At 33.7% G+C, this 24263-nt stretch overlaps 3 protein-coding genes across 3 annotated transcripts in view; 1 reads left to right on the top strand and 2 right to left on the bottom strand.

The window, feature by feature from the left end:
* Positions 1–3114: 3114 nt before the first annotated feature.
* LOC111713660 (transmembrane and coiled-coil domains protein 2) lies at positions 3115–15666 on the bottom strand. Its single transcript, XM_023488585.1, has 16 exons — positions 15523–15666; positions 14729–14782; positions 14072–14134; positions 13363–13428; positions 12405–12462; positions 11152–11204; positions 9999–10097; positions 9072–9151; positions 8388–8445; positions 7665–7717; positions 7282–7341; positions 6425–6491; positions 5442–5522; positions 4842–4910; positions 4671–4758; positions 3115–4603 (listed from the first exon to the last, which is right to left on the bottom strand). Exons 8-16 carry the CDS (start codon positions 9092–9094, stop codon positions 4512–4514), a joined length of 591 nt encoding a protein of 196 aa, XP_023344353.1. The 5' UTR covers positions 9095–9151; positions 9999–10097; positions 11152–11204; positions 12405–12462; positions 13363–13428; positions 14072–14134; positions 14729–14782; positions 15523–15666; the 3' UTR covers positions 3115–4511.
* LOC111713659 (uncharacterized) lies at positions 11137–18228 on the bottom strand. Its single transcript, XM_023488584.1, has 10 exons — positions 18076–18228; positions 17497–17809; positions 17072–17114; positions 16401–16667; positions 15601–15646; positions 14729–14782; positions 14072–14134; positions 13363–13428; positions 12405–12462; positions 11137–11204 (listed from the first exon to the last, which is right to left on the bottom strand). Exons 1-10 carry the CDS (start codon positions 18127–18129, stop codon positions 11137–11139), a joined length of 1032 nt encoding a protein of 343 aa, XP_023344352.1. The 5' UTR covers positions 18130–18228.
* Positions 18229–22245: 4017 nt separating this feature from the next.
* The window catches only part of LOC111713666 (V-type proton ATPase subunit C), a gene marked incomplete in the record, with an annotated part of 11482 nt that continues 9464 nt past the window's right edge, over positions 22246–24263 (top strand). Inside the window, 2 exon segments of the mRNA XM_023488591.1 lie at positions 22246–22330; positions 23417–23473. Coding sequence (XP_023344359.1) covers positions 22253–22330; positions 23417–23473 — 135 coding nt within the window.

Genomic DNA, 24263 nt, shown 5'->3' with positions numbered 1-24263 from the left:
GATAAAATGTGCTTTTCTTCAGATTTGCCTTTTGGGACTATTTAAAGTGTCCCGAGCAATCTGATTGATCAATATGGAGCCTAAATTTAAATGGAGTTTAACAAACTGACCCACTGTTTGAAATATCATGTGGCGAACCCAGTACAGTAAAACCTAGTACAGTAGAACCTAGTACAGTAGAACCTATTACAGTAGAAACTAGTGCAGTAGAACCTGGTGCAGTAGAACCTAGTGCAGTCGAGCCTAGTACAGTAGAACCTAGTAAAGCAGAATCTAGTACAGCAGAACAAAGTACAATAGAACCTAGCACAACAGAACCTAGTACAGTAGAACCTAGTGCAGTAAAACTTAGTACAGTAGAACCTAATACAGTAGAACCTAGTAACAGAAAACCTAGTTCAGTAGAACCTAGTAAAATTCGACCTAGTAAAGTAGAACCTAGTACTGTAGAACCTAGTACAGTATTATAACCTAGTACAGTATAACCTAGTACAGTATAACCTTGTACAGTAGAACCTAGTACAGTAGAACCTAATACAGTAGAACCTAGTACAGCAGAACCTAGTACAGTAGAACCTATTACAGTAGAACCTAGTACAGTAGAACCCAGTACAGTAGAACCTAGTACAGTAGAACCTAGTACAGTAGAACCTAGTACAGCAGAACCTAGTACAGTAGAACCTAGTACAGTAGAACCTAGTACAGTAGACCCTAGTACAGTAGAACCTAGTACAGTAGAACTAAGTACAGTAGAACCTAATACAGTAGAACCTTTTACTGTAGAACCTATTACAGTAGAACCTAGTACAGTAGAACCTAATACAGTAGAACATAGTACAGTACAACCTAGTGCAGTACAACCTAGTACAGTACAACCTAGTACAGTAGAACCTAGTTCAATAGAACCTAGTAAAATTCAACCTAGTAATGTAGAACCTAGTACAGTGGAACCCAGTACAGTAGAACAAAGTACAGTAGAAACTAGTACAGTAGAACCTAGTAAAATTTAATCTAGAACTGTAGAACCTAGTACAGGTTAACCTAATACAGTAGAACCTAGTACATTAGAACCTTGTACAGTAGAACCTTGTACAGAAGAACCTAGTACAATAGAACATAGTACAGTAGAACCTAGTATAGAAGAACCTATCAAATAACATGTCTAAAGTGTATCAAAAAATTATTTAAAATCAAATGAGCTTTCCAAAATGTGGTCTACCTTCTTTGTAAATTGGATATTGACGAAGATATCACACAATTAAACAGTATTGTTGATTTTAAACTGGAATCTGGACAAATTTCCTATAGTCTCCGTCAATGTTGAAAGAGAAAAACTGGTGTGGACAATATTTTAAAAAATCCGTAGTTTTCGGCATTAAATGTTTTAACTGTGATACTACAAAATTATGTTTACGAGAAAATCCCAAATGGAACAAAGACGATATAGAAGTCGTCATTTTATTCCCATGTTTATTTGGACACTGTGTACAATATATGAACAAAGACTGGATGCAAAGCAATGCCGATAATTTTTCCTTCCAATTTGCTAAAATATTTGTTCAGTATACAGGACACAGACTTTAGAATGCAAAATAGGAAAGTTTACCAAATGAATCTAGAGCATGGCACGTTCAACTTTTTCTATTGCGATCGTTCATTGTTCGTAAACGACACAGTTCATTAGTTTTTTTTTAATTGTTATGTAAAAAAGTTTTTTCGTTCTTCTCATAATTAGTTTATTTTCCATCTATTTCGTTGATTTTCTCGTTAAACAATTGTTCAGTAACATTTTTTTGTTCAGCAGAATCATTTCTTCAGTAAAAATTATCGTTTTCTGTAAATTTGTTTCAAACAATCGTTCCTTCAGCTAAAAAACGCTCGTTTTTTCCAAAATCTTTAGAAAATTTTCAAAAATCACCTTAAAAATTCTTTTTTTATGACTTTCAAATTGTCTTTTAGTAGATTAAATATAAAATTCTATGCACACTGTACAATAACTGGGTCTCGTGTACAGGATTATTTGAAATCATAATTTGAATCTGAAAGTCGTCTTACCTTTCGAAAACACAATGTTTCTCACTATATGTGCATAACGCAAGTGTGGGGACAAGTATTCCTGCAACCCCCTGGAGGGGGAGAGGTAACATTAGACTAAACATTATTAGAGGAGAGGATATTCAGGGATGAGGACTAACAATTCTTAGAACTTCAGAGAGTAATACATAACAATAAACAGTGGGCTTCATTATATTATTTAGTCCTTGAGTTTGGCATATAGTAGGGTACAAAAGGACAGAAAATACGAGCAACTTCCTCACAATGTGTCTGCACGCTCAGCACAATATATCTTGCCTGGTTTGGCTCAGTATTGCCCCCCCCCCTTTGTCCTCAATACACGCCTTTGTTTAAAGCTCATGAAAATATTTATTTTATGAAAATTACAAAAACTAGAGTTTCAACAGAATAAAGTGAATCAACAAGTGACAATAATATTATATTTTAAAAATATCAACTACATGGGTTTAAAGTATTGAAAAGATATGGCAAGGGTTTTTTTAACTTTTAATAAATTGTTACGCGGAAAGTCTAAGAACTCTTTTAAGAATTATATCTATTATAAAATTGTTGAAAAAATTGAATGTAGTGAATTCTAATTTTAAAGGGTTCGGTCTCTTTAATTTTTCTTAAGCCTTAACCTTAAAAGAAATTCTAATTAAAAACTCTGGCCAACACTTTAATGTTTCCATATTTAAAAATGTCCACAATAAATGTGATATATTTGATTATTCTGTTAATAGATTCCACAATCTATAAAAGTAAATTGATTTTGATATTTCCTAATGTCGCTTCAAATACTTGAATGAAGTTCTGCAGTGTAGTTATCATGTATCGGATCCTGTATCCTAAAGATGTAAACAACATACACTGCAGAACTACAGCTAAATATTTGAATCGATACTAGTTAGTGTTCAGCGACCAAGCTCAACTTCCGTCCCAGGTCTTACAAAAATATGCCTCCACATTTAAGAAATTTTGTAAATTACTACTGGTACATAAAAAACCAAACTTTACGTAGATTTTACGGAACATTATTTGGTGAATAGGTTGCAATAATAATTATTCTAGTAAGTTTATTTAAAAAGGTATTTGTTTAAGGTATGCAGATTTAAAGTAAGAGAATACATTATATATGTCCTCCGAAACTTGAAGCAAAAAAGGGCCTCATAGTCACAACTTTTTTCACCCTGAAGGTTTTCTTCCCCCCCCCCCCCCCCCCCAACCCAATTCTTCAAATACACCCCAGAATGCATATCTAAAGATAATAAGGGCTTTTTGGGTTTAATGAAAATATATAAAACTAACACTACTTTATAATATTAACTAAAAATAACATTATAGCATTGTTTTAAAAAACGTTTTTGTTGTCTTTGTAACTAGAGATAATGAAAATAGAGTAGCAACTGCTTCTTACAATATGTTCTTGAGTACATCAGTTAAAAAGCTTAAGTTCAACGAGGGAGTGAGTGCAACCTTACTAGTTCAACAAGAGAGGGAGTGCAACCTTACTAGTTCAACAAGGGAGGGAGTGCAACCTCATTAGTTTAACAAGGGAGTGCAACCTCATTAGTTCAACAAGGGAGTGCAACCTCACTATTTCAACAAGGGATGGAGTGCAACCTCACTAGTTCAACAAGGGAGTGCAACTTCATTAGTTCAACAAGGGAGGGAGTGCAACCTCACTATTTCAACAAGGGAGGGAGTGCAACCTCATTAGTTCAACATGGGAGGGAGTGCAACCTCACTAGTTCAACAAGGGAGGGAGTGCAACCTCACTAGTTCAACAAGGGAGGGAGTGCAACCTCATTAGTTCAAAAAGGGAGGGAGTGCAACCTCACTAGTTCAACAAGGAAGTGCAACCTCATTAGTTCAACAAGGGAGGGAGTGCAACCTCACTAGTTCAACAAGGGAGGGAGTGCAACCTCAACGAGTTTAGTCCAAACCCAGGATATTGACAAACACTGTCCGAACTAATTTTTGCCAAACGTTTAAAATTTTCTACTTATAAGTTAAAAGTTTACTAAAAGAAAAACACCCCTGATTCAGTTTTGTCAAGAATTTAGTTGTATAAATTTTATACAAGCAATTTCAATGATTAGTGATTACAACCTGTTTTTTTTTAAGGAGAAAGACTTTCATTTAAGGTAACAAAGTTTTGGTACAGTACATGCTTTGTTTAATGCCGAGCCAACAAGAATTTTTAGTCAATTTGAAGAAAAACTTTTTAGAGTAAAGACTGAACTTTATCTTTCTTGGTTTTTTATTAGTTCCAAAATTTGGTTTTCAGTTCAGAGGGATTGGTTTTTCAATCTGCTAAAACTATTAAAGTAACATATTGTGAATAAAAAACTATTCAGAACTTACGAAGTTGGAAATTTAAAATTCCAGAAAAGTTCTGATTTTTGGCAAACCTTGAAATGACAAATTTATGAAAATTTTTATAAATGTCAATACTACAAATCTTGTTTCTTTAAATCTTTAGGGCGTCCTACTGCCAGAGTTGAGAGCTCGGTCCACTGTCTAATTGCCAAAATAATGACAGTCACTGAAACAAAAAATTTTAGATTTTTAATAAAAAGGACTAGAAAAGAACTATGACTAATCCTGGTTACCTAAGAGTAGGGTAGTTACCATCCTTGTGGGAGTTTTTAAAAACGGTTTCAGTATCTGGGCCCCAGTCTCAAGGAGTAACAAAACAACCTAAAAAGACAGCGGGAAATTGAAATCTGACGGGAAAATAAAAAAATTGCAACAAGGACATTTGCTTTTAGTAAAAAACCGACCTGGAGTAGGGTTAGCAGAATATTTATTGCTTTCACAACCAAGGCTCGAGCATTGGAGTTTTCTAGTCCCTGAAAATCAATCAAATTGAGAAATAATTTTTTTTGAGATCTAGATATTTATTATCTCCGTATCGAGATTATATTAGTTGTACAAAATTGTTTACATGGATTAAATAAAACTATTTTACAACAATATCGTGTACATACATTTATAAATAAATTAAGAAGGAGTCAATTACGGATGCATTTTATTGTTTTTTTTCTTGCCAAAATTGATGATACATTTATATTCAAGTATTGATAAGGCAGCAGTTCAAGAGAAAAAACAAACTACATTATTTATAATAGGATAGTATATCTGTATGAAATAAGGCTGAGAGATATTGCAAACACGGTTTGTGTTGTCGCATATTAGAAAGTGCTAAACATAACTTTGTACATGTTTTCAAAATACATGCACGGGAGCTAGTTTTCTTTTTTTAAATTAAAAAGAAATTATGTTAGCTCATTAGTATTGAGGCTACATAAACTAGGTAAAAGAATAAGAGAAATAATTTGATGTGGGATGAAATGATATGACAAAAGAAAATGGCGACTGACCTCAAATGTTACATACTGCTGATGCTGTGCTGCTTGATGCTCCATCCTTGATATCTTGGTTTCTAGGCCAGACAGCTGATCCTAACCCAAACATATTTCAACGTAACATGCCATGATAACTATTTGTAACAATATTATTTTGTTTCGCAGTGCTATGAAGTTTTTGAACAGATAAGCTCTCTTTATCCTTTTTAGATTATATTTTGTCCCGAGCTTTCGTGAAAATTTAAGTTCTGACACTTTATAACATTATTATTATAATCTATTTAACAAAACTTAAAATGATAATACTAATAACAAAAATAATAATAATTCTAAGATTTCAGACTTGAACTCCCTTCCGTTAAGTTCCAATGAATTAACTCAGTTAAAGTTAAGTTAAAAAAAATAAAAGTTAATTTTAATTTTATTTTCATTGAAATAAAAATTTTTTTCTAGAAATATTCTAAATTTTCTGAAGAACATCTGAAAACCAATGACACATTATAGCAGCATGCTACTATATATACAGCTATAATTCAACTTTAAAGCACGTCTACAATGAAATGTACCATAAGTAATTAAGTACACAATAGTTTCATAGAAATCATTGTAACATGACTAAAAGTAGCATAACATAACTCATTGTACATAATATAATGTAAGATGATGTAATGTAATGTATATCCTGGTTCAATATAGCCTGGCAAAACACAATATAGGGTAGATCAAGGTACACAACATAACATATGGTAAAACATAACATAAATAATATATCTTAATAACCTAACCTAACCTAACAACACTTAAATAACTCCCCGTAATTTATGTAAATTTGTTTATCTTTATGTAACTTTTTTGTAACTTTATGTAACTTTATGTGTAACTTTATGTAACTTTATGTAACTTTAAGTAACTTTATGTAACTTTAAGTAACTTCACGTAAGTTTATGTAATTTTATGTAACTTTAAGTACAAATTTTATATAACTTTACGTAACAAACCTGAATATCTCTAAGTCTTTCCTCACTTTGATATTGAACCTTCTCCTCCATATCCGTAACTCCGGATCTAAAGCAACAATTTAAAAAATAAAAAATTTGGCAAAATATATATATATTTAGTCACCCTCGTATATAAATAAATACAATGAAGACGACTTTCTTTTTCCGATTTTGACTTTACTTGATTTACTTTTAACTCGTAATTTGAAAAAGGCTTGTTACATATCAAAGCAGTATTAGTAAAAAGTCGTCTTTATTTTATTGATATAACCTCAGGGGTGTATATTTTTTGCTTGCCCATCCCCGGAGGGTGGGGGGGGGCAAAAATATGAGCTTTCATTGGTTTTAGGGAAAAAGAATGAAGAAGAAAGGAAAAAGAGAGAANGTAATTTTGTTCTTAGTATGATGTATAAAAACCAGTTAACATACAATTTCTTTATTGTAAAGAATTCCAAATTGTGGGGCCTGTCTCTATTATATGTACATAAAAACTTCAGAGAATCCATAAAGTTAGTATAAATAAATAAATAATTATAAGATCTGAAAAGGAACCCGACATGGAACCCCCAGACAGCCCTCAGGGTGCAGAGCATCAACATGCAGTCTGCAGCCTGTATAATCGCCGACCCCTGTATAAAAACAGCCTTTAAGGAACAATCAAAGTATTTACAATTTAAAGACTACCCTTTACACCAGAAATGATGAAAATGTCCTTGTTTTTTTATCTGAAAATTGAAAATAGGATTCTTATGCCATTTCAACAAGATACGAACTTTCTGACTTATGTACTAGAGACGAGGAAGAAAATTAACAGAATTTATGTTTTTATAACGATAGATTTATAATAGAGGTTTAACCTGATATTCTCCATTTCATTCTGATGCAGCTCAGTCAGGTCGTTAATCTGCTCTTCCAGTCTAAACATTAATTTAATCAATCAATGTATCAATGTATCAATCAATCAATCAATCAATCAATGTATTTAATCAATGTATTCAAGTTATCAATCTATCAATTATTTAGATATTTAACTTTTACATAACTGAAACAAACAACTATTATTTCTTATTCTATTCAAATGATACAATGAATCAAAAAAGTTATTTAATTAATTAGCTAATAAATAGTAAATGATGATAGAATTCAATTTTATATAAATATTAATTAGAGCACATGAACATTATTTTATTTTATAATATTCACAATAAATATCTACATATATCCAGACATAAATTCATACCTATCAGTTCTAAATCGGTCTTCACGGAGTTGAGAAGTCACATAATCAAGCTCCTGATAGTAAAACATATGATGATAATGATCATTAAAATAATAATAATAGCAGTGACAATAATAATAATAACACAGATTCTAATAATAATATATATGATGATAATAATTTAAAAAATAGATAATATCAATAATAAAGATCCTGGTAATAATATTAATGATGATGATGCTCATTAAAATAATAATAATAACAGTACAGATCCTGATAATAATATTAATAATGATGATGATCATTAAAATGGTAATAATAACAGTGACAATAAAAATAATAATTAAGATTCTAATAATAATATTTATGATGTTAATGAACATTAAAATGATGGGACTAATTTAAGACAAAAACTTTGGGAAAAGTTGCTACTGATTTTCCACAGAGATGGATTTATCAAACCGGTTTAATGTAGTATTTTGTAGATTTTCATGGTTGGAATTGGCGGATGTCGGGATTTGATTAGAATAAGACTCAACATGAGACTAATTCTCTGCTAAAACCAACCAAGGTCGGTTTTATTATGATAAAGTCTAAGTCTGTAAGTTGAGTTTAAGGGCTGGCAGTTGTTGATCACTGAATCATTGGATCTAAGATGAAGCCTTAAACCCGGGCCTAGGGAATTAAAACCCGAATCTGAGCTTTTACATTGATGGCCAAAGATTCAAAGGAAAATATTTAAACCTGTTTAAACTGCTGCCTTTGCTCCTCCAGCTCTTCTCGTAATCTTTCTGTCTCCTCTCTTCAAATTAAAATGGAATTAAAAGCATTAAAGGGACTGTAAACGTGATTTCAAGTGATCCTTCATGCAAAGATGGCAATGCCCTATTTACAACAACAATACCTTTAAAAGGTTTGTCTGATCAAGTATACATTAGATATCAAAGTTTACGATTTGGAAAACAGATTATTTTCAATCCTGGGTTTTCTACTGCAGGAAAAATTGAAATTAATTAGAATTAAACAATTTTGAACCTAGAAATTTCTTTTACATTATTGATCAGATAAAGGTTGGGAATCAGACATTGCCAATTTTGCATGGAGGTCACTTGAAATTACGCTTAAAGTCCCTCAAGTACAGGGTGAAATATTGTCAGGAACAAGTACAGGGTGAAATATTGTCAGGCACAAGAATTTTAACTTTTGGAGAAAAGATATAAAAAATAGATATAAAATCTGTGTATTTAGACAATATGAAAAAATAAAATAATAACTAAGTAACAATAAATTATGAAACAAAAAAGCTATGTAAATGCATAACGATAAAAATATGTTATTGAGAAATTATCAAGAAGAAATGAAGGCCATATGGCGGCTTCCCTATTTAAAAAATAATTTGATTTTAGAAAAAGAAATAATTATCCGAACCTGAGATTGGATATCTCGGACATGAGAGCATTAAGACCAAGGTTTCGGGTTCCAGAATTCCGGGGAGATAATTCGGCATCCTGGACATCAACATGGTCATGGTCGTGGTCGGGGTCAGGGTCGTGGTCGGGGTCATGGTCGTGGTCGTGGTCGTTATCGTGTTCGTGGTCGTGGTCGTGGTTGTGGTCATGGTCATGGTCATGATCCCCCCCAAGGCAAAATCCAATCGGCCGGCCCCCCGGGGGGGGCCATGGTCATGGTCATAATTATGGTCATGGTAATAGTCATGGTAATAGTCAGTCATGGTCATAATTATGGTCAAAGTCATGGTCATGGTCATAGTTATGGTCAAGGTCATGGTCATGGTCATGGTCATGGTCATGGTCATGGTCATGGTCAGTCATGGTCATAGTTATGGTTAAGGTCATGGTCATGGTCACGGTCACCGTCCTGTTCATAGTCATGGTCATGGTCATGGTCATGGTCATGGTCATGGTCATGGTCATGGTCATGGTCATGGTCATGGTCACATTGGTTACAGTCATAGTCATCTGGTCATGGTCATGGTCACAGTCATAGGATGATGGTAATGAGTCGTTGATAGTGGTCCTCGTCTTTGTCATGGTATTCGCCTTGGCTATGGTCATTGGTCATGACCATTGATTATGGTCATTAGTCATGACCATTGATTATGGTCATTGGTCATGACTTATGGTCATCGCCTTGATCATGGCCATGGTTATGGTTCATAAATGAATTGGATTGTCTAAAGTGCATTCCATAATAATCTTACAAGAAGCAGAGAATTTATTTGTTGTACTATCCCGTTTTAATGTGTAAAATCAATTAATAATTCAATTTTTCTTCAAAAAATTGTTAATATAAAAAATTGAAAAATCAGTCCCGGAATCTCCACCCTTGAAATACCTGTCCCGGTAACTCTTCTCCCCCCCTCTCACTGGAAGTAATTGAACTAGATGTCCGGGGGACAGACCGAGCATCATCACTGCCAAGATGAACAGGATCCTGATAGATAGATAGATAGATGGAAAGATAAATTGATAATTAGATAGAAAGATAAATAGATAGATAGATGGATAGATAAATCGATAGTTAGATAGAAAGATAAATAGATAGATAGAGACAGAAAAACAGAGAGTAAAACAGAGAGAAAACTGAGAGTAAAACAGAGAGAAAACTGAGAGGAAACCAGAGAGAAAACAGAGAGTAAAACAGAGAGAGTAAAACAGAGAGAAAACTGAGAGTAAAACAGAGAAAAAACTGAGAGTAAAACAGAGAGAAAACTGAGAGGAAACCAGAGAGAAAACAGAGAGTAAAACAGAGAGAAAACTGAGAGTAAAACAGAGAGAAAACTGAGAGTAAAACAGAGAAAAAACTGAGAGTAAAACAGAGAGAAAACTGAGAGTAAAACAGAGAGAAAACTGAGAGTAAAACAGAGAGAAAACTGAGAGTAAAACAGAGAGGAAACCAGAGAGAAAACTGAGAGTAAAACAGAGAGAAAACTGAGAGTAAAACAGAGAGAAAACTGAGAGTAAAACAGAGAGAAAACTGAGAGTAAAACAGAGAGAAAACTGAGAGGAAAACAGAGAGGAAACCAGAGAGGAGAACAGTGAGGAAAACAGAAAGGAAAACTGAGTGGAAAACATAAAATAAAAAATAGGAACAATTAAACAAGGGAGAAAGATCAAAGATTGACCAGTTTCGATAAAAAAATGAAAATAAAAAAAAAAGAGAAGAAAAGACCTAAAGGAACTGCATGCATAAGTGAAGTGACCCTCCATGCAAAGAAAGCAATGCACGATTTACAACGGCACCCTTGAAACCTTTATCTGATCAAAAAATGTATAAGATACCCTAATTTTTTTGACTCATGAAGTTTTTATTTCTGTGAGTTTCTCCATTGTTTCTTTTTTAGCACGTCACTTTTGCAGAGAAATTGGAAATGAAAATAAACACAAATATGGATTATCATTTGATCAAACAGACCTTTCAAGGTAGCCATTGGAAAGAGGGATTCTTGAATTTAAGCTTACAGTCCCTTTAATTAAAAAGAACAAACCTCTAGGGAGGTCAGTCTTATTTTATCACTGAGAACTGATCCCCGGGTAGAACCTGAACAACACACAAATGTGTAAATGTAATCAAAAAAGTATCAAAAAGGTGTGGAAAAACTTATTTAAGTCCCAATTCTAATTTTACTCCCAGATCAACAAAATCACTCCTCATCATGGGGGTAATTCTTCACCCGAATACAATCTTCATACAGGGGTCATTGACAGAACAAAACCCAAGGCCAAATTTAAAGAATTTGAGCAGCGTCGCTGAACCGCCAATAACTGGTTCAAACCGAGCGCCGGCTTGAATCTCGAAACATTGATTATATATTCTCAAGTGGAACCAACCATGTTTGAACCGCGTCTAAACGCAGTTCAAATTCTTTTAAGTCGGCCTCTGGGCGGACTAACCACTAACCAGACCTTCACAGATTTCGCACATTTTCTGTTTAATATTTTTTTTAATGATTTTTTTTATTGGATTTTTTATTCGAACCAGAGAACGAAGGAAATTGGTTGTGTAACAAAAACGACGACATGACTGCACAGGGTGTCAACAGAATAGTGGCAACAGGGGTATTATCCATTGATCCCTTTTTTGAACACTTTTTTCCTAGTTCTTACTCTAAGTCTAAATTTTTTTAACAATTGTTTTAGCATCATATAAGGCAGTGCTTAGGATCCACTTTAAATTTATACGGATACGGATTCTGAATTCTGGATTTACTGATTTTTTTTCAGCAAAAGAATAATTAAAAAAAAAAAATTTCTTTGTTTTCACTTTTTTATTTATTTAACAATTCAGAGATAAGGACATTTTTAATAATTACTCATTTTTCAACAGTTGTGATTTGTGTTTTTAAAACAAGAAGCAGTATTTTTGCCCCTTGGATCCGTATCCGTGGATCCACATATTTTGCGGATCTGGATTTGCATAAAGGCAAAATGTAGCTGATCCAATGGATCCAAATCCTGAGCACTGATATAAGGCATAGCTTCCTAAAACAATCTATATAATAAAGCTCTTTGCCCATATATACTTATATATTCATGTCAGCTGGCCAAACATCTGAAGCCGGCTGGACCAAATAACATTCTTTGAGGGAACCCTTGAGTACCGAGGGGGTAAAAAATTCGTTTTTTTCTTCAAAAGCAGATATTTTTTTCTAAATTCGTTTTATAAAACATACCACGGGCAACGTCAGGCACTACAGCTAGTATTGAATAAGGTAATATTTTGATAAAAAATAAGAATAACCTTCTCTTGGTAGAGAGGCGGAACCATGATGACTTCTTCTCTCATCATCATCCCTCTCCTTAAAAAACACAATTTGGTAAAAAATTACTTTAAAAAAGTTCCAAAAAACTCAGCCTTTAGCGCTCTCTCCAGTGCAGGCCTAACAACATTTGCCATCGTGTTGCTGTTTTTATTCGTTTCCCCGTTCAGGGGTGTACATTTTCTTGTTCAGGGGTGTATATTTTCTCGTTCAGGGGTGTATATTTTCTTGTTCAGGGGTGTATATTTTCTCGTTCAGGGGTTTATATTTCCTCATTCAGGGGTGTATATTTTCTCGTTCAGATATTTAACTTTTACATAACTGAAACAAACAACTATTATTTCTTATTNTATCTTTCTTCTCGTTCAGGGGTGTATATTATCCTGTTCAGTGGTGTATATTTTCTCGTTCATGGGTGTATATTTTCTCGTTCATGTGTGTATATTTTCTCGTTCAGGAGTGTATATTTTCTCATTCATGGGTGTATATTTCCCCATTCAGGGGTGTATATTTTCTCGTTCAGGGTGTAAATTTTCTCGTTCAGGGGTGTACATTTTCCCGTTTATGGGTGTATATGTTCTCGTTCATGAGTGCATATTTTCTCCAAAACTCAAACTTATAAGAAGAATGTATAAACTATTTCTAATGCTGATTATTTTGAAAATATCAAAAATAAATTTGGGGTGCCAAGAATCTCAAAGTGGCTAATAATGGAATACTGTAATATTACTAAAATAATTTTGTATTATTCTTTTAAAATAATAAAAAAATTGTTAAAAATAAACAAAAAATAATTGAAATTATTTAGATAAAATAAATGTAGAAATGTAAACAATATTTGTACAAAAACATCATTTTAAACTGAATGTAGAAATTAAACTTCACAGAAAGTAGCTAATTTTTTTCTAATGTTTTCTTTAAAAGTTGTCAAAATTTTACCTTTGGTATATGAGAGGGAATGTTATCCACACTTCCAAACTTATTTCTGATCAAATGAGCAAATTCCTAAAAAAAACTGTTTTGATCGATTTTTTTTTGCCAGATTGGTAAACTATTGCCAACCCGCACTACACTGTGTTTCATGCAATAGCAATTATTTTGCTAATATATTAGCTAACATATGCCTCATTTGCAGGGGCGGATACAGGATTTAAGGAGAGGGGTACTAGATTTATTTCGGAACAAAAAAATCCAGATATAGGAACAAAAAGACGTGCCGCAGGGAATTTTTTTTAAAGATAGATATTCTGCCTACTTTGCACTAGGGTTTTCTTCCCTTAAGTGAGAATTGATTCTGAAATCTCAGGGGGGTTCGAAGGTCCTGCCGCCCCCCACCCTGTATCCGCCCCTGCTTATTTGACAATCGACCACTTAATCAAAATGCTTATTTTGTATCAGTATCAGGAAAGAGATCTGAAAGCCCCTGAAAAATAACTGAATTCTTGATTAAAAAGTATCAATTTTTTAAAAAAACTTTTTTTTTTTAATTAAAAGTTAGACATTTAAAGTTTTCATTTCCATTTTTTCTTTTTCCCCCAGATTATCAAAATTATGTCCCCCTCCGGGATAGGGAGAGGGGTAATTCATAAAAATATGCAACCCTGGGTAAATCATTTTTAAAAGTAAATTAATAGAAATTTAGTTTCACCTTTGGTTTAGATAGAGTTCCCACCACCCCGCCACCAACCGTTTTTATCCCGAGACCGACAACCTTGGTAAAGAAGACAACATTTTCAGAATTTTACGGGGCATTACTTTTTACTCTGAGCACTGCATGTCCTGCATGTAAATGTTAGCCCTTTATCCAATACATTGGTTAATGGATAAAGGGACTATAGACCTAATTTTAAGTAAACCTCCATTGATATAGTGGCATGTCCGAGTCATCACGATACCCATTACATTTTTGTCTTCAACTATTAACTAGATATCCATGTTTTTGCTTTCGAAAACTAGAAAACTGTTCATTTTCAGTTGTGGTTTCTCTGCAAAAGTGACTTGGGCATTTCTTGTTTCAAATTAATGGGAAAAAATAGAATTAAACACACTTAAAACCAGCAAAAAGACATTTTCTTACACAATATTTATCAGATTAAGGTTTAAGCAGTACCGTTGTGAATTGGACATGCCATTTTTAACGGAGGGTCACTTAAAATCATGACGACAGTCCCTTTAAGCATTATTGTTCTTTTTACTATCTTAGATTTTATTTTGAAATGTCAGATATTACTTAAATATTCTAATATACTACAAGTACACCTACAATTAATTTGAATTTTTTATACTTAATTAAAATGTGTTTTACCTTTAGAATTGGTTGTTTCCCGGACACGCTTCCGTACTGCTCAATATCGCGAGCCTAAATATTGATTGATTAATTGGTCTATTGATTGATTGATTTATTAATTGAATAATTGATTGGTTGTTGGATTGATTGATTAATTGATTAATCTATTAATTTTTATTAATCGATTGTTCAGTAGGTTGATGAGCGGGGAAAATATAACCACTAAAAATATAACGAGCCAAACATGTAACCATTTTTTAAACAAAACTGTAACCATTTTTTTACCTAAAATATAACCATGCTTTACCAAAAATATAAAAAATTTTCTACAAATAATATAACCATTTCTCATACCAAAAATATAACCACTTTTTAACCAAAATATAACGATTTTAAACCAAAAATATAACCATTTTAAAACCAAAATATAATAATTTTTAAACCAAAAATTAACCATTTCTTGACAGTANCTTTGTGAATCGGACATGCCACGCTACAAATAGAGGTTCACTTGACATTAAGATCAGTGCAGGGATGTTTATTTTCTTGAAAAAATAGTTTCACTCCCCACCCTCTTTGAAAATCATTTCCCCTTACCCAATATTTAAGGTTATATTTGCTGTACTGGGGAGAATAAATGAATTTTGGGGTAAAAAAGTATCAAATAGGATGAAAAAACTTATCTTTGGATGTTCAATTTTGATTTTTTTTGTTCTTGAAAACATATTTGAAAATATTTATATCACATATATTAAATGTTAAAAAAATTATCAATAAAGATCTCTTTTTTGTTATTTAATTTATTTTACCACCTTTCTTTGATAATTTTCTAGTTTTTTCTGTAGCTGTGCAATGTTCTGCGCGGATTTCTGGTTTTTCTTCTCAAAAACCTGTTTGATCCTCGCCAACTGCTGCTTGTCAGCACTGCTGGAAAGTCTAAACAAAAATAATATTTATTTTGTTATATCAATATATAATTTTCCTTTAATGGACCGTAGGCGTGATTTCAAGTTACCCTCCATGGAAAGAAGAAAATGCTCGATACAATACTGTACCCTTTAAAAGCTTCTATGTAATATTCAGTCCAGCCATCCGCCAATAAATCATTTTATCAATTAGCTAATCTATCAATAAATAACGCAAGCCATCAAACAAATAATCATTTAACTAATCAATTAAAAAATCAGTCAATAAATCAAGCAGTCAATCAATCAATTTATCAAGCAACTAATCAATAAATCAACCTAACCAACCATTTCCTCGTTCTTTTCTTCGATCATTATCCCCCTATATCCTTTTTTTCTTTATCTTTCTGTATTCCTGTATTTGTATCCCCCCCTTTCATGTATCTGTATCCCTGCATCAAATCAAATTAAATCAAATCAAATCAAGCAAAAAATTGACAGGGAACCCAATGTGGAACCCCCAGACTGCCTTCAGGGCACTACGCACCCCCGTACCGATACCTGTAACCTGAAACCTTGCACCTTATATGTATCCCACCTGTATTCCAGTTTATCCTCCTGTATCCCCATGTATCCCCGTGTATCCCAGTGTATCCCCTGTATCCCCGTGTATCCTCCTGTATCTCAGTGTATGCTCCTGTATCCCCGTGTATCCCAGTGTATCCCAGTGTATCCTCCTGTATCCCCCTGTATCCCAGTGTATCCTCCTGTATCCCCCTGTATACCCGTGTATCCCCCTGTGTTCCCTGTATCCCCTGTATCCCCGTGTATCCTCCTGTATCTCAGTGTATGCCCCTGTATCCCCGTGTATCCTCCTGTATCCCCCTGTATCTCCTGTATCCCCGTGTATCCCCCTGTTTCCCCCGTATCCTCCTGTATCCTCCTGTATCTCAGTGTATGTCCCTGTATCCCTCAATACCTGAATCTGTCCTAAGGATTTTTGTTTTCTTTCTGGGTCTAACCCTACCCCACTAGCATCTAGCTCATCATACCTAGATAGAAAGTTAGAAAAATAGATAGATAAGAAAAAAGAGGTTAAATCTAACCCCCCCCCCCCCCATGGGAGACCTAGACCACCTACGGGGTTAAGCACACAAAAGCCCAGCTCCCCAGATAAATTGATATATAGATATAAAGTAGTAATCTCAGTTAGTTTAAACTTTGTTCGTGTGTCAGATAATAACTCAGGAACCCTTTGACCGATTTGCCTCAAATTTTGATTGGGGGAACTCGGGAGAACCACGTTAATGTCTTGTGATTCTAAGTTATTCGTAATTTAAGACAAAGCGCAGGTAAAAGGCGGTAGTAACTATATGTAACCTTGGCAACGCTGGGTTCCTTCCCAAGCTAGTATAGAATTAGATATATAGATAGATAGAATATATAGAAAACTCACCAGATAGTGTTTGATCCCAGACCACTGGTGTCTCCCAAAGTACCTGAAAACAAATTGTTAAAAATTCTATCCAGCTATCCAACTATCCAGCTATCCCACTATCCCACTATCCAACTATCCAACTATCCAACTATCCAACTATCCAACTATCCAACTATCCAACTATCCCACTATCCAACTATCCAACTATCCAACTATCCAACTATCCAACTATCCAAGCTATCCAACTATCCAGCTATCCCACTATCCCACTATCCAACTATCCCACTATCCCACTATCATACTATCCCACTATCCCACTATCCCACTATCCCACCATCCAACTATCCAACTATCCAACTATCCAACTATCCAACTATCCAACTATCCAACTATCCAACTATCCAATTATCCAACTATCCAACTATCCCACCATCCAACTATACCCGAGTGACTAGGTGAGTATTGTATTCCTCCTTCATCAACAGCTAGGGAGGAATTAACAGAAGATGGTTCGCGGGAGTGGGTGTGGCTTTCACGGGGGGTGTGGCTTTCACGGGGTGTATGGCTATCCCGTGAAGTGTGGCTTTCCCTTGGGGTGTGGCTATCTCTAACGGAAAGTACGTCCCTCGGCGAATGAGGTAAGTCTCCGGCTTCACTTGAATGAGGACTGTGTCCGCCGCGAGATGATATATTCGCCTCCAATCTGCCATGCGTAGCGGTGGCAGAGGGACTCCGCCCTCGGTTCTTCATCATGCCCTTAAAACAAAAGATTATTAATAAGAATGACACAACAAAAACTAGAAATATGTAATTCAACGTGTCCCTCACATCGAAAAGAAACTTGCGGATTTTTATTGTTAAATTCGCGGATTTCTTTAGAATCTGAAGGAAATAGCGATATATGAGATTACGTAGACCTGTTTTTAACAATGTTGAAACCTTTGAAATCAAATCATTTACTTTTTCGATTTTCGGATTGGGGAGGAGGTGGGGGAGAGTACTTCAAAGAATATGCTCAATACCCTATATATTTTCTCTGGTTGTTCCTCCCTGTTTACAGACTGAACTACAGCCATTTTCAATAACAATATCACAACGCTCTTGTTGAAACTTTATTGGTAAATATAAAATTTTCAATGAATCTGTAATAATATATCTGTATATTGGTGTTTATTCACAAAGACTAAACTCTTATCTAAGTCTCCAATATTTACTAGTTGGTAAGGTAGAGAGATAGAGTACTTTAAAGAGAAAATATAAATTTTTATTTTTATGATCTTTCTCTCCAAACGAGGGAGGGACAAAGAGGCTGCCGTGAACCTTCAAGAATTAAAGATTTGCCAAAGAGTGCCAAGCGAGGGAAGGAAGGTAACCTGCACCAGTTTTGCCTCCAAAATGTAAGTTAAAATGTTTAAATGATAAATTTATATCTGCGTGACATCACCTTTATGACTTAAAAATAGTATTTCAGGGCAAAAATTGACATTTATAAGAACAAACATTTTACCAGAAGAAAAAAAAAGGTGGGTCGGAAGCCATATGGGAAAGTGCGATGCCGCCAATCCACTTTATGACGAAAATAGTGGGTCGGAAGGAAAACATGGGTGGGTTGCCTTCCTTTCCTTGCCAAGCCAAGATATCAAAAAATTTATGTACTTTTTAATTTAAAGTAATACTTTTTTTTATAAAACATGCTGAAGTCCAAAACAACTATTTTCTGAATAACTTCCTTTTCGAATAGTTCTATTAAAACTGGAGGCTCAGTTCTGAAGAAAAAATCTTGGAGGCTCACATGGCCGGGTTATTCCTCCCTTCTTATTTTCTCTTTGCCTTTTCTTCAAAATAATCATAATTTCTTAAACTACCTCTTATCCCCTCTTGTTCAATCCTTAAACCTCTTTTTTTCTCTTCAATTCCCTTTTCCTTGTATTTACTCTTTCTTCCTTTACATTATTTTCTTCGTGTTCTTCTCATTTTTCCCCTTTATTACCTCCCTTTATAACCCCCCCTCCCATTTTCCCCACCCTGTTCAACATTTCCCCTCTTAAAGGGATTGTAAGCGTAAGTTCAAGTGACCCGATCAATGCAAAGAACAACGGCGACTTTATAAGAAGCAACGGAGAAAATAACAGAATTAAAACATTTTTTTTTCAGAAAAACGAAGGTGTCTTACGCGTTTTTAATTAAATAAAGGATTTAATGGTACCGTTGTAAATCAGAAATTGCCATCTTTGCACGGAGGGTTACTTGAAATTACGCTTACAGTCCCTTTAATCTCAAAGTATGGATTGAAAAACAACTGTTGACCAGACACAAGTGTAAAAGTCGGTATGTATCTATTTTTATCTTATCCTAATATTTGTAAAAAAACAACTCAGTGCTTACTAAAATTATTGATTCAGAGAAATGTTTAAAAATCTATTTTTAAACAGTACGCATGAATGTCCAATTTGAGAATATTTTTGAAAAAGTAAATTTAAGCTAAATATTTGAAATGAAAACTAAAATATTTAATGAAAATTACAAATAATTCAAATAATTTGTTAAAATAAAAATTAAAACAAAAATTTGATTTCATTTGCTCTCGAAATTATCGTTCATTTTTCATCTATTTCGTACGTTTACCCACTGATAACGATCGTTTAGTAATATCGTTTGTTAAAAAGATCATTCATTCAGTTAAAAATCCATCGTTTTTTTCAAAAGTTTGTAAGAAAAATTTGTTCGTTCAGTAAAAAAACGATCATTTTAACATTTCTCTGAACGATCCATTTCGTTCACCCATCATACGTTTTTTTCTCTGAATGATACCCTTTCTCGCTAATAATTTTGTTCCTTTAAAAACGATGCCCTTTTCTAGTCCTGAGCCCCCTCCCTCCTTAATCACAAATCTAAGCCCCTTAAGAACCAATTCCTGGGTACGCCACTAAGTAAATTTTAAAGTTTCAAACGAATCATTCAATTAATATTGATCAAAATAACAAGTAAATTCACTTTGAAATAATATATTTTAATTATTTGTCATCAACAAAAATAAATAATGCGCCTAAAATTGTTGAAACAGAGACTGAAGAAAGGCTGGTTCTAAAGCGGCTACAGAGCGCCAGGGCTAATGATGGGGGGGGGGCAAGGTACGTGTGCCCTCCCACCTGTAAAATTTAGGTGAAAATAGTGGTTTTTTTATATATACACACACTCCACACACCAAGTAGAACTTGAAGATTATTAATGAAGTAGATCGGAGTTTATTAATCCATGGAATATGGGTAAACATTTACAAACAGGATGAATCCGGATCTATCTTGTAGTAATTGATTGATCAGAATGGATTTTTAAGCCCAGATACAATTGTCAACCATTACTTGAAATTCTTAATTCTCCCTCTGAACAAAACTTCCAAAGAATAGTTGGGTTGTGAATCATAACTTAGGAACCCCTAGACTGATTTGCCTCAAATTTTGATTGGGGAACTCAGGAGAACCACAGGAATGTTCTTAGCATGGTTTTGAGATTCTAAGTCTAAGTTTTTCGACAATTTAGTTTCCCACTGAAATCGACCAAGTGTGGGTAAACGACGGGAGTAACTAGTAACCTAGGCAACACTGGGTTCCCAAGCTATTAATCTTTATATATAAAGTTGCAATTTCTGTTTGTTTGTCCTATTATAACTCAGAAATTTAACCCTTGACCGGTTTGCCTCAAATATTGATTTGTAATTTCTGAAAAGATTTTTAACCAAATAAATAATCTCTACATTTGGTTCATTGTAAAGGATATTTAATTCTAAAGATTTTGAAACAAAAATAAAAATATAGAATATTGAACTCACCCTAACTGTAATCTTCTAACAATAGTTTACGTCATTTTTCACATTTTAATTGGTTGTATCTCCTTAAAAAAAAAAATTTGTTTATTATTTTGATTTTTATTAGAAGTGGGGACAACGACCGGTCTATGTTTCATTCAGCTGCTTTAACTTTGCTACATAATATAGATAGATAGATAGATAGATAAATAGAAATATAGATAGATGGATAGATAGATCATCATAGATAGATGGCATGAATGAAAGAAAGATGAAAATGGCAGACTTACAAAACATATTAACAAAAAAATCCCAAATAAAGTAAAAAATGTATTTTTCTTCTGAAATTGATTTTGTTTTTAATGTTTTTAAACCATAACAATTTAATAAAGAGAATGGAGAGAGAGAGAGAAAAGAGAGAGAGAGAGGAGAGTGTACACAAATAAGGGGTAATGTTTTTTTAAAATTAATATTTAAAAAAAAAATTCTTGTTATTAAGAAATGATTTAATAAAATTTAGTTAATTATAAAAATAAGTCCCCTTATTTTACACAAAACCCATTTAATCTCTAAAAAGGAAAACCAGTTCCTGCGTGAATCTTATGACAAATCAGCTGATCAAGATACAAGAACAGTATCAACAACAACTCCCCCTGAAACTCTGTGAAACCAGAATTGTCCATCACATGTTTATGTTTAAAGGAAATTACAGTGATATTTTGCGGATTTTTCTTATTTTATTATGTTAAACAATTAATAGATTTATTGTGTGCTTTACAATTTGGTTGGTGACATAAATAGGGAGTTAATTCCAATTCCAAGTGTAATGATAAAATAATTTATTTTGGCTGAACCATTCTTATGGATCAAATTTGCAATGTTTTAGCCACTTAGTGAAAAGAAAGTCGTTGTAATTTGAATGTTTAAGGAACTGGAGAAGTAATTTCAAAAATGAACCTCCATTTCAGAGGCGCATTCAGCCCCCCCCNCCTTCCTGGAAAGAGAAAAAAATTAAGCCCCCCCTGGACAAATTCCGGAATACGCCCCTGCTCCATTTATAGAATGGCATGTTTGATTCTGAAACGTTGTGTAAGATAATAGATATCGTCTTTTTTTTGGCTTATAGTCTTTGGATTCTAACATTTTCCTTCTTTCTCTTTCGTTGTTTAAATCTGCAAGTCACTTTTATAGAAGTCCGCAATTATATCAATCTATTTATTTTAAAGCTGAAAATCAGGGATACCTCAACATTTTTAAAGACAAAGATTTCAATGGTACCGTTGTGAGTCGGTCATGTCATTCTTACAATTAAGGCTCAATTTTTACGACTGAAAGTAGACGATTAAGCAGTTAATTTGAAAATGTCTGATTTAAAACTACTGTTCAGAAGAACGATGAATACAAGTGAATACTGGTTGATATCTGCCCCGGGGGAGAAAACAGGACAGCAGACCTTTGATCGGCTCAACCAGGTGACATTTCTTTCACAGAGGGGATATAGTTCTTTTTTGAAATTTGTATTCCTCCAGATGTTAGGCGTTTTCGAGGGGGTTTATTTGCTTGATTGGGAAAACCGAAAAATAGTGAGCTTTTGGGAAATGTACCTTTATAATATTAGATGCCCTGCCCTATCTATGTCTGAATTCGTAATATTAGATACCCTGCCCTTTCTATGTCAGAATTCATAATATTAGATACCCTGCCCTATCTATGCTAGAATTCATAATATTAGATACCCTGCCCTATCTATGCCAGAATTCATAATATTGGTTACCCTGCCCTATCTATGTCAGAATTCATTATATTAGATACCCTGCCCTATCTATGTCAGAATTCATAATATTAGATACCCTGCCCTATCTATGCTAGAATTCATAATATTGGTTACCCTGCCTTATCTATGCTAGAATTCATAATATTGGTTACCCTGCCCTTTCAATGCTAGAATTCATAATATTAGATACCCTGCCCTTTCTTTGCCAGAATTCATAATATTAGATACCCTGCCCTTTCTTTGCTAGAATTCATAATATTGGTTACCCTGCCCTTTCAATGCTAGAATTCATAATATTAGATACCCTGCCCTTTCTTTGCCAGAATTCATAATATTAGATACCCTGCCCTTTCTTTGCCAGAATTAATAATATTAGATACCCTGCCCTTTCTTTGCCAGAATTCATAATATTAGATACCCTGCCCTTTCTTTGCCAGAATTCATAATATTAGATACCCTACCCTTTCTATGTCAGAATTCATAATATTAGATACCCTGCCCTATCAATGTCAGAATTCATATTATTAGATACCCTGCCCTATCTATGTCAGAATTCACAATATTAGATACCCTGCCCTTTCTATGTCAGGATTCATAATATTAGATACCCTGCCCTTTCTTTGTCAGGATTCATAATATTAGATACCCTGCCCTTTCTTTGCCAGAATTCATGATATTAGATACCCTGCCCTTTCTATGCCAGAATTCATAACATTAGATACCCTGCCCTTTCTATGCCAGAATTCATAATATTGTTGTTATTAATATTTGTTTCATTATTCAGGCGACCAGTAAACAGCAGTTGTCGACAAACTCTAAATTTAACATCCCTGATTTAAAGGTGACTTCATTGGACTGTAAGCATAATTTTAAGTGACTTTCTATGAAAGATGGCAATGACCGATTCACAACGGCACCATTGAAAACTTAATTTGATCAAGAATGTAGAAGATATTGTCGTTTTTCTAGGCTTAAAAGTGTCAGGTTCTGATAATTCCTTTATACTATCTTTTCTGTAGAAGAAATTCACAAGTCACGTTTGTAGAGAAACCACAATTGAGAATAATCAGTTTTTAAATTATAAACATCAATATCTAAGTCATTCTTGATCAGACAAAGCTTTTAAGGGTTTCGTTGTAAATCATACATTGCCATATTTCACTTGAAATTAAAGGTATACATGCCCGAATTACCCTTAAGTCTTGTAAAAGATAAAACTCTGTTGATTACCTTTTTTCCTCTCCTAAAAAATCTGCAACAACATTATTGAAATGATAATTAATATTAATATATCAGTAAATTATATTCATTGATAATAATCAATTTAAAAAAATGAATTTATTAATGAAAATTGATATTTTTAGGATAATTTTAAGAGACGAAAATGAAGTGATTTTGAATTTCTAAGTTAAACCAACATTCAACAATAAATTAAACATTTTTACTTTGTTATATGTCTTTAGGTTGGGACACTAGATCAACTGGTTTCATGTCTTTAGGTTGGGACACTAGATCAACTGGTTGCATGTCTTTAGGTTGGGACACTGGATCAATTGGTTACATATGTTTAGGTTGGGACACTAGATCAACTGGTTACATATGTTTAGGTTGGGACACTAGATCAACTGGTT

Source organism: Eurytemora carolleeae, unplaced genomic scaffold, assembly GCF_000591075.1.
Source record: "Eurytemora carolleeae unplaced genomic scaffold, Eaff_2.0 scaffold1451, whole genome shotgun sequence".
NCBI lineage: Eukaryota > Metazoa > Arthropoda > Copepoda > Calanoida > Temoridae > Eurytemora > Eurytemora carolleeae.
This window is presented reverse-complemented; position numbering and strand designations above follow the sequence as displayed.

What these genes read in the sequence shown, in the direction of transcription:
- LOC111713660 (XM_023488585.1), bottom strand. Translation starts at nt 9,094, where the DNA reads ATGTCCGAGATATCCAATCTCAG. An exon ending in TCCGAGATATCCAATCTCAG is followed by an intron (nt 8,446 to 9,071) that starts GTTCGGATAATT and finishes TTTAATTTGAAG; the next exon opens with AGAGGAGACAGAAAGATTAC. An exon ending in TTCTGCTAACCCTACTCCAG is followed by an intron (nt 4,759 to 4,841) that starts GTCGGTTTTTTA and finishes CTGTCTTTTTAG; the next exon opens with GTTGTTTTGTTACTCCTTGA.
- LOC111713659 (XM_023488584.1), bottom strand. Translation starts at nt 18,129, where the DNA reads ATGGCTGTAGTTCAGTCTGTAAACAGGGAGGAACAACCAGAGAAAATA. An exon ending in AACCAGAGAAAATATATAGG is followed by an intron (nt 17,810 to 18,075) that starts GTATTGAGCATA and finishes TTTTGTTTTAAG; the next exon opens with GGCATGATGAAGAACCGAGG. An exon ending in GAACTCTATCTAAACCAAAG is followed by an intron (nt 13,429 to 14,071) that starts GTGAAACTAAAT and finishes AGTTTTTTTTAG; the next exon opens with GAATTTGCTCATTTGATCAG.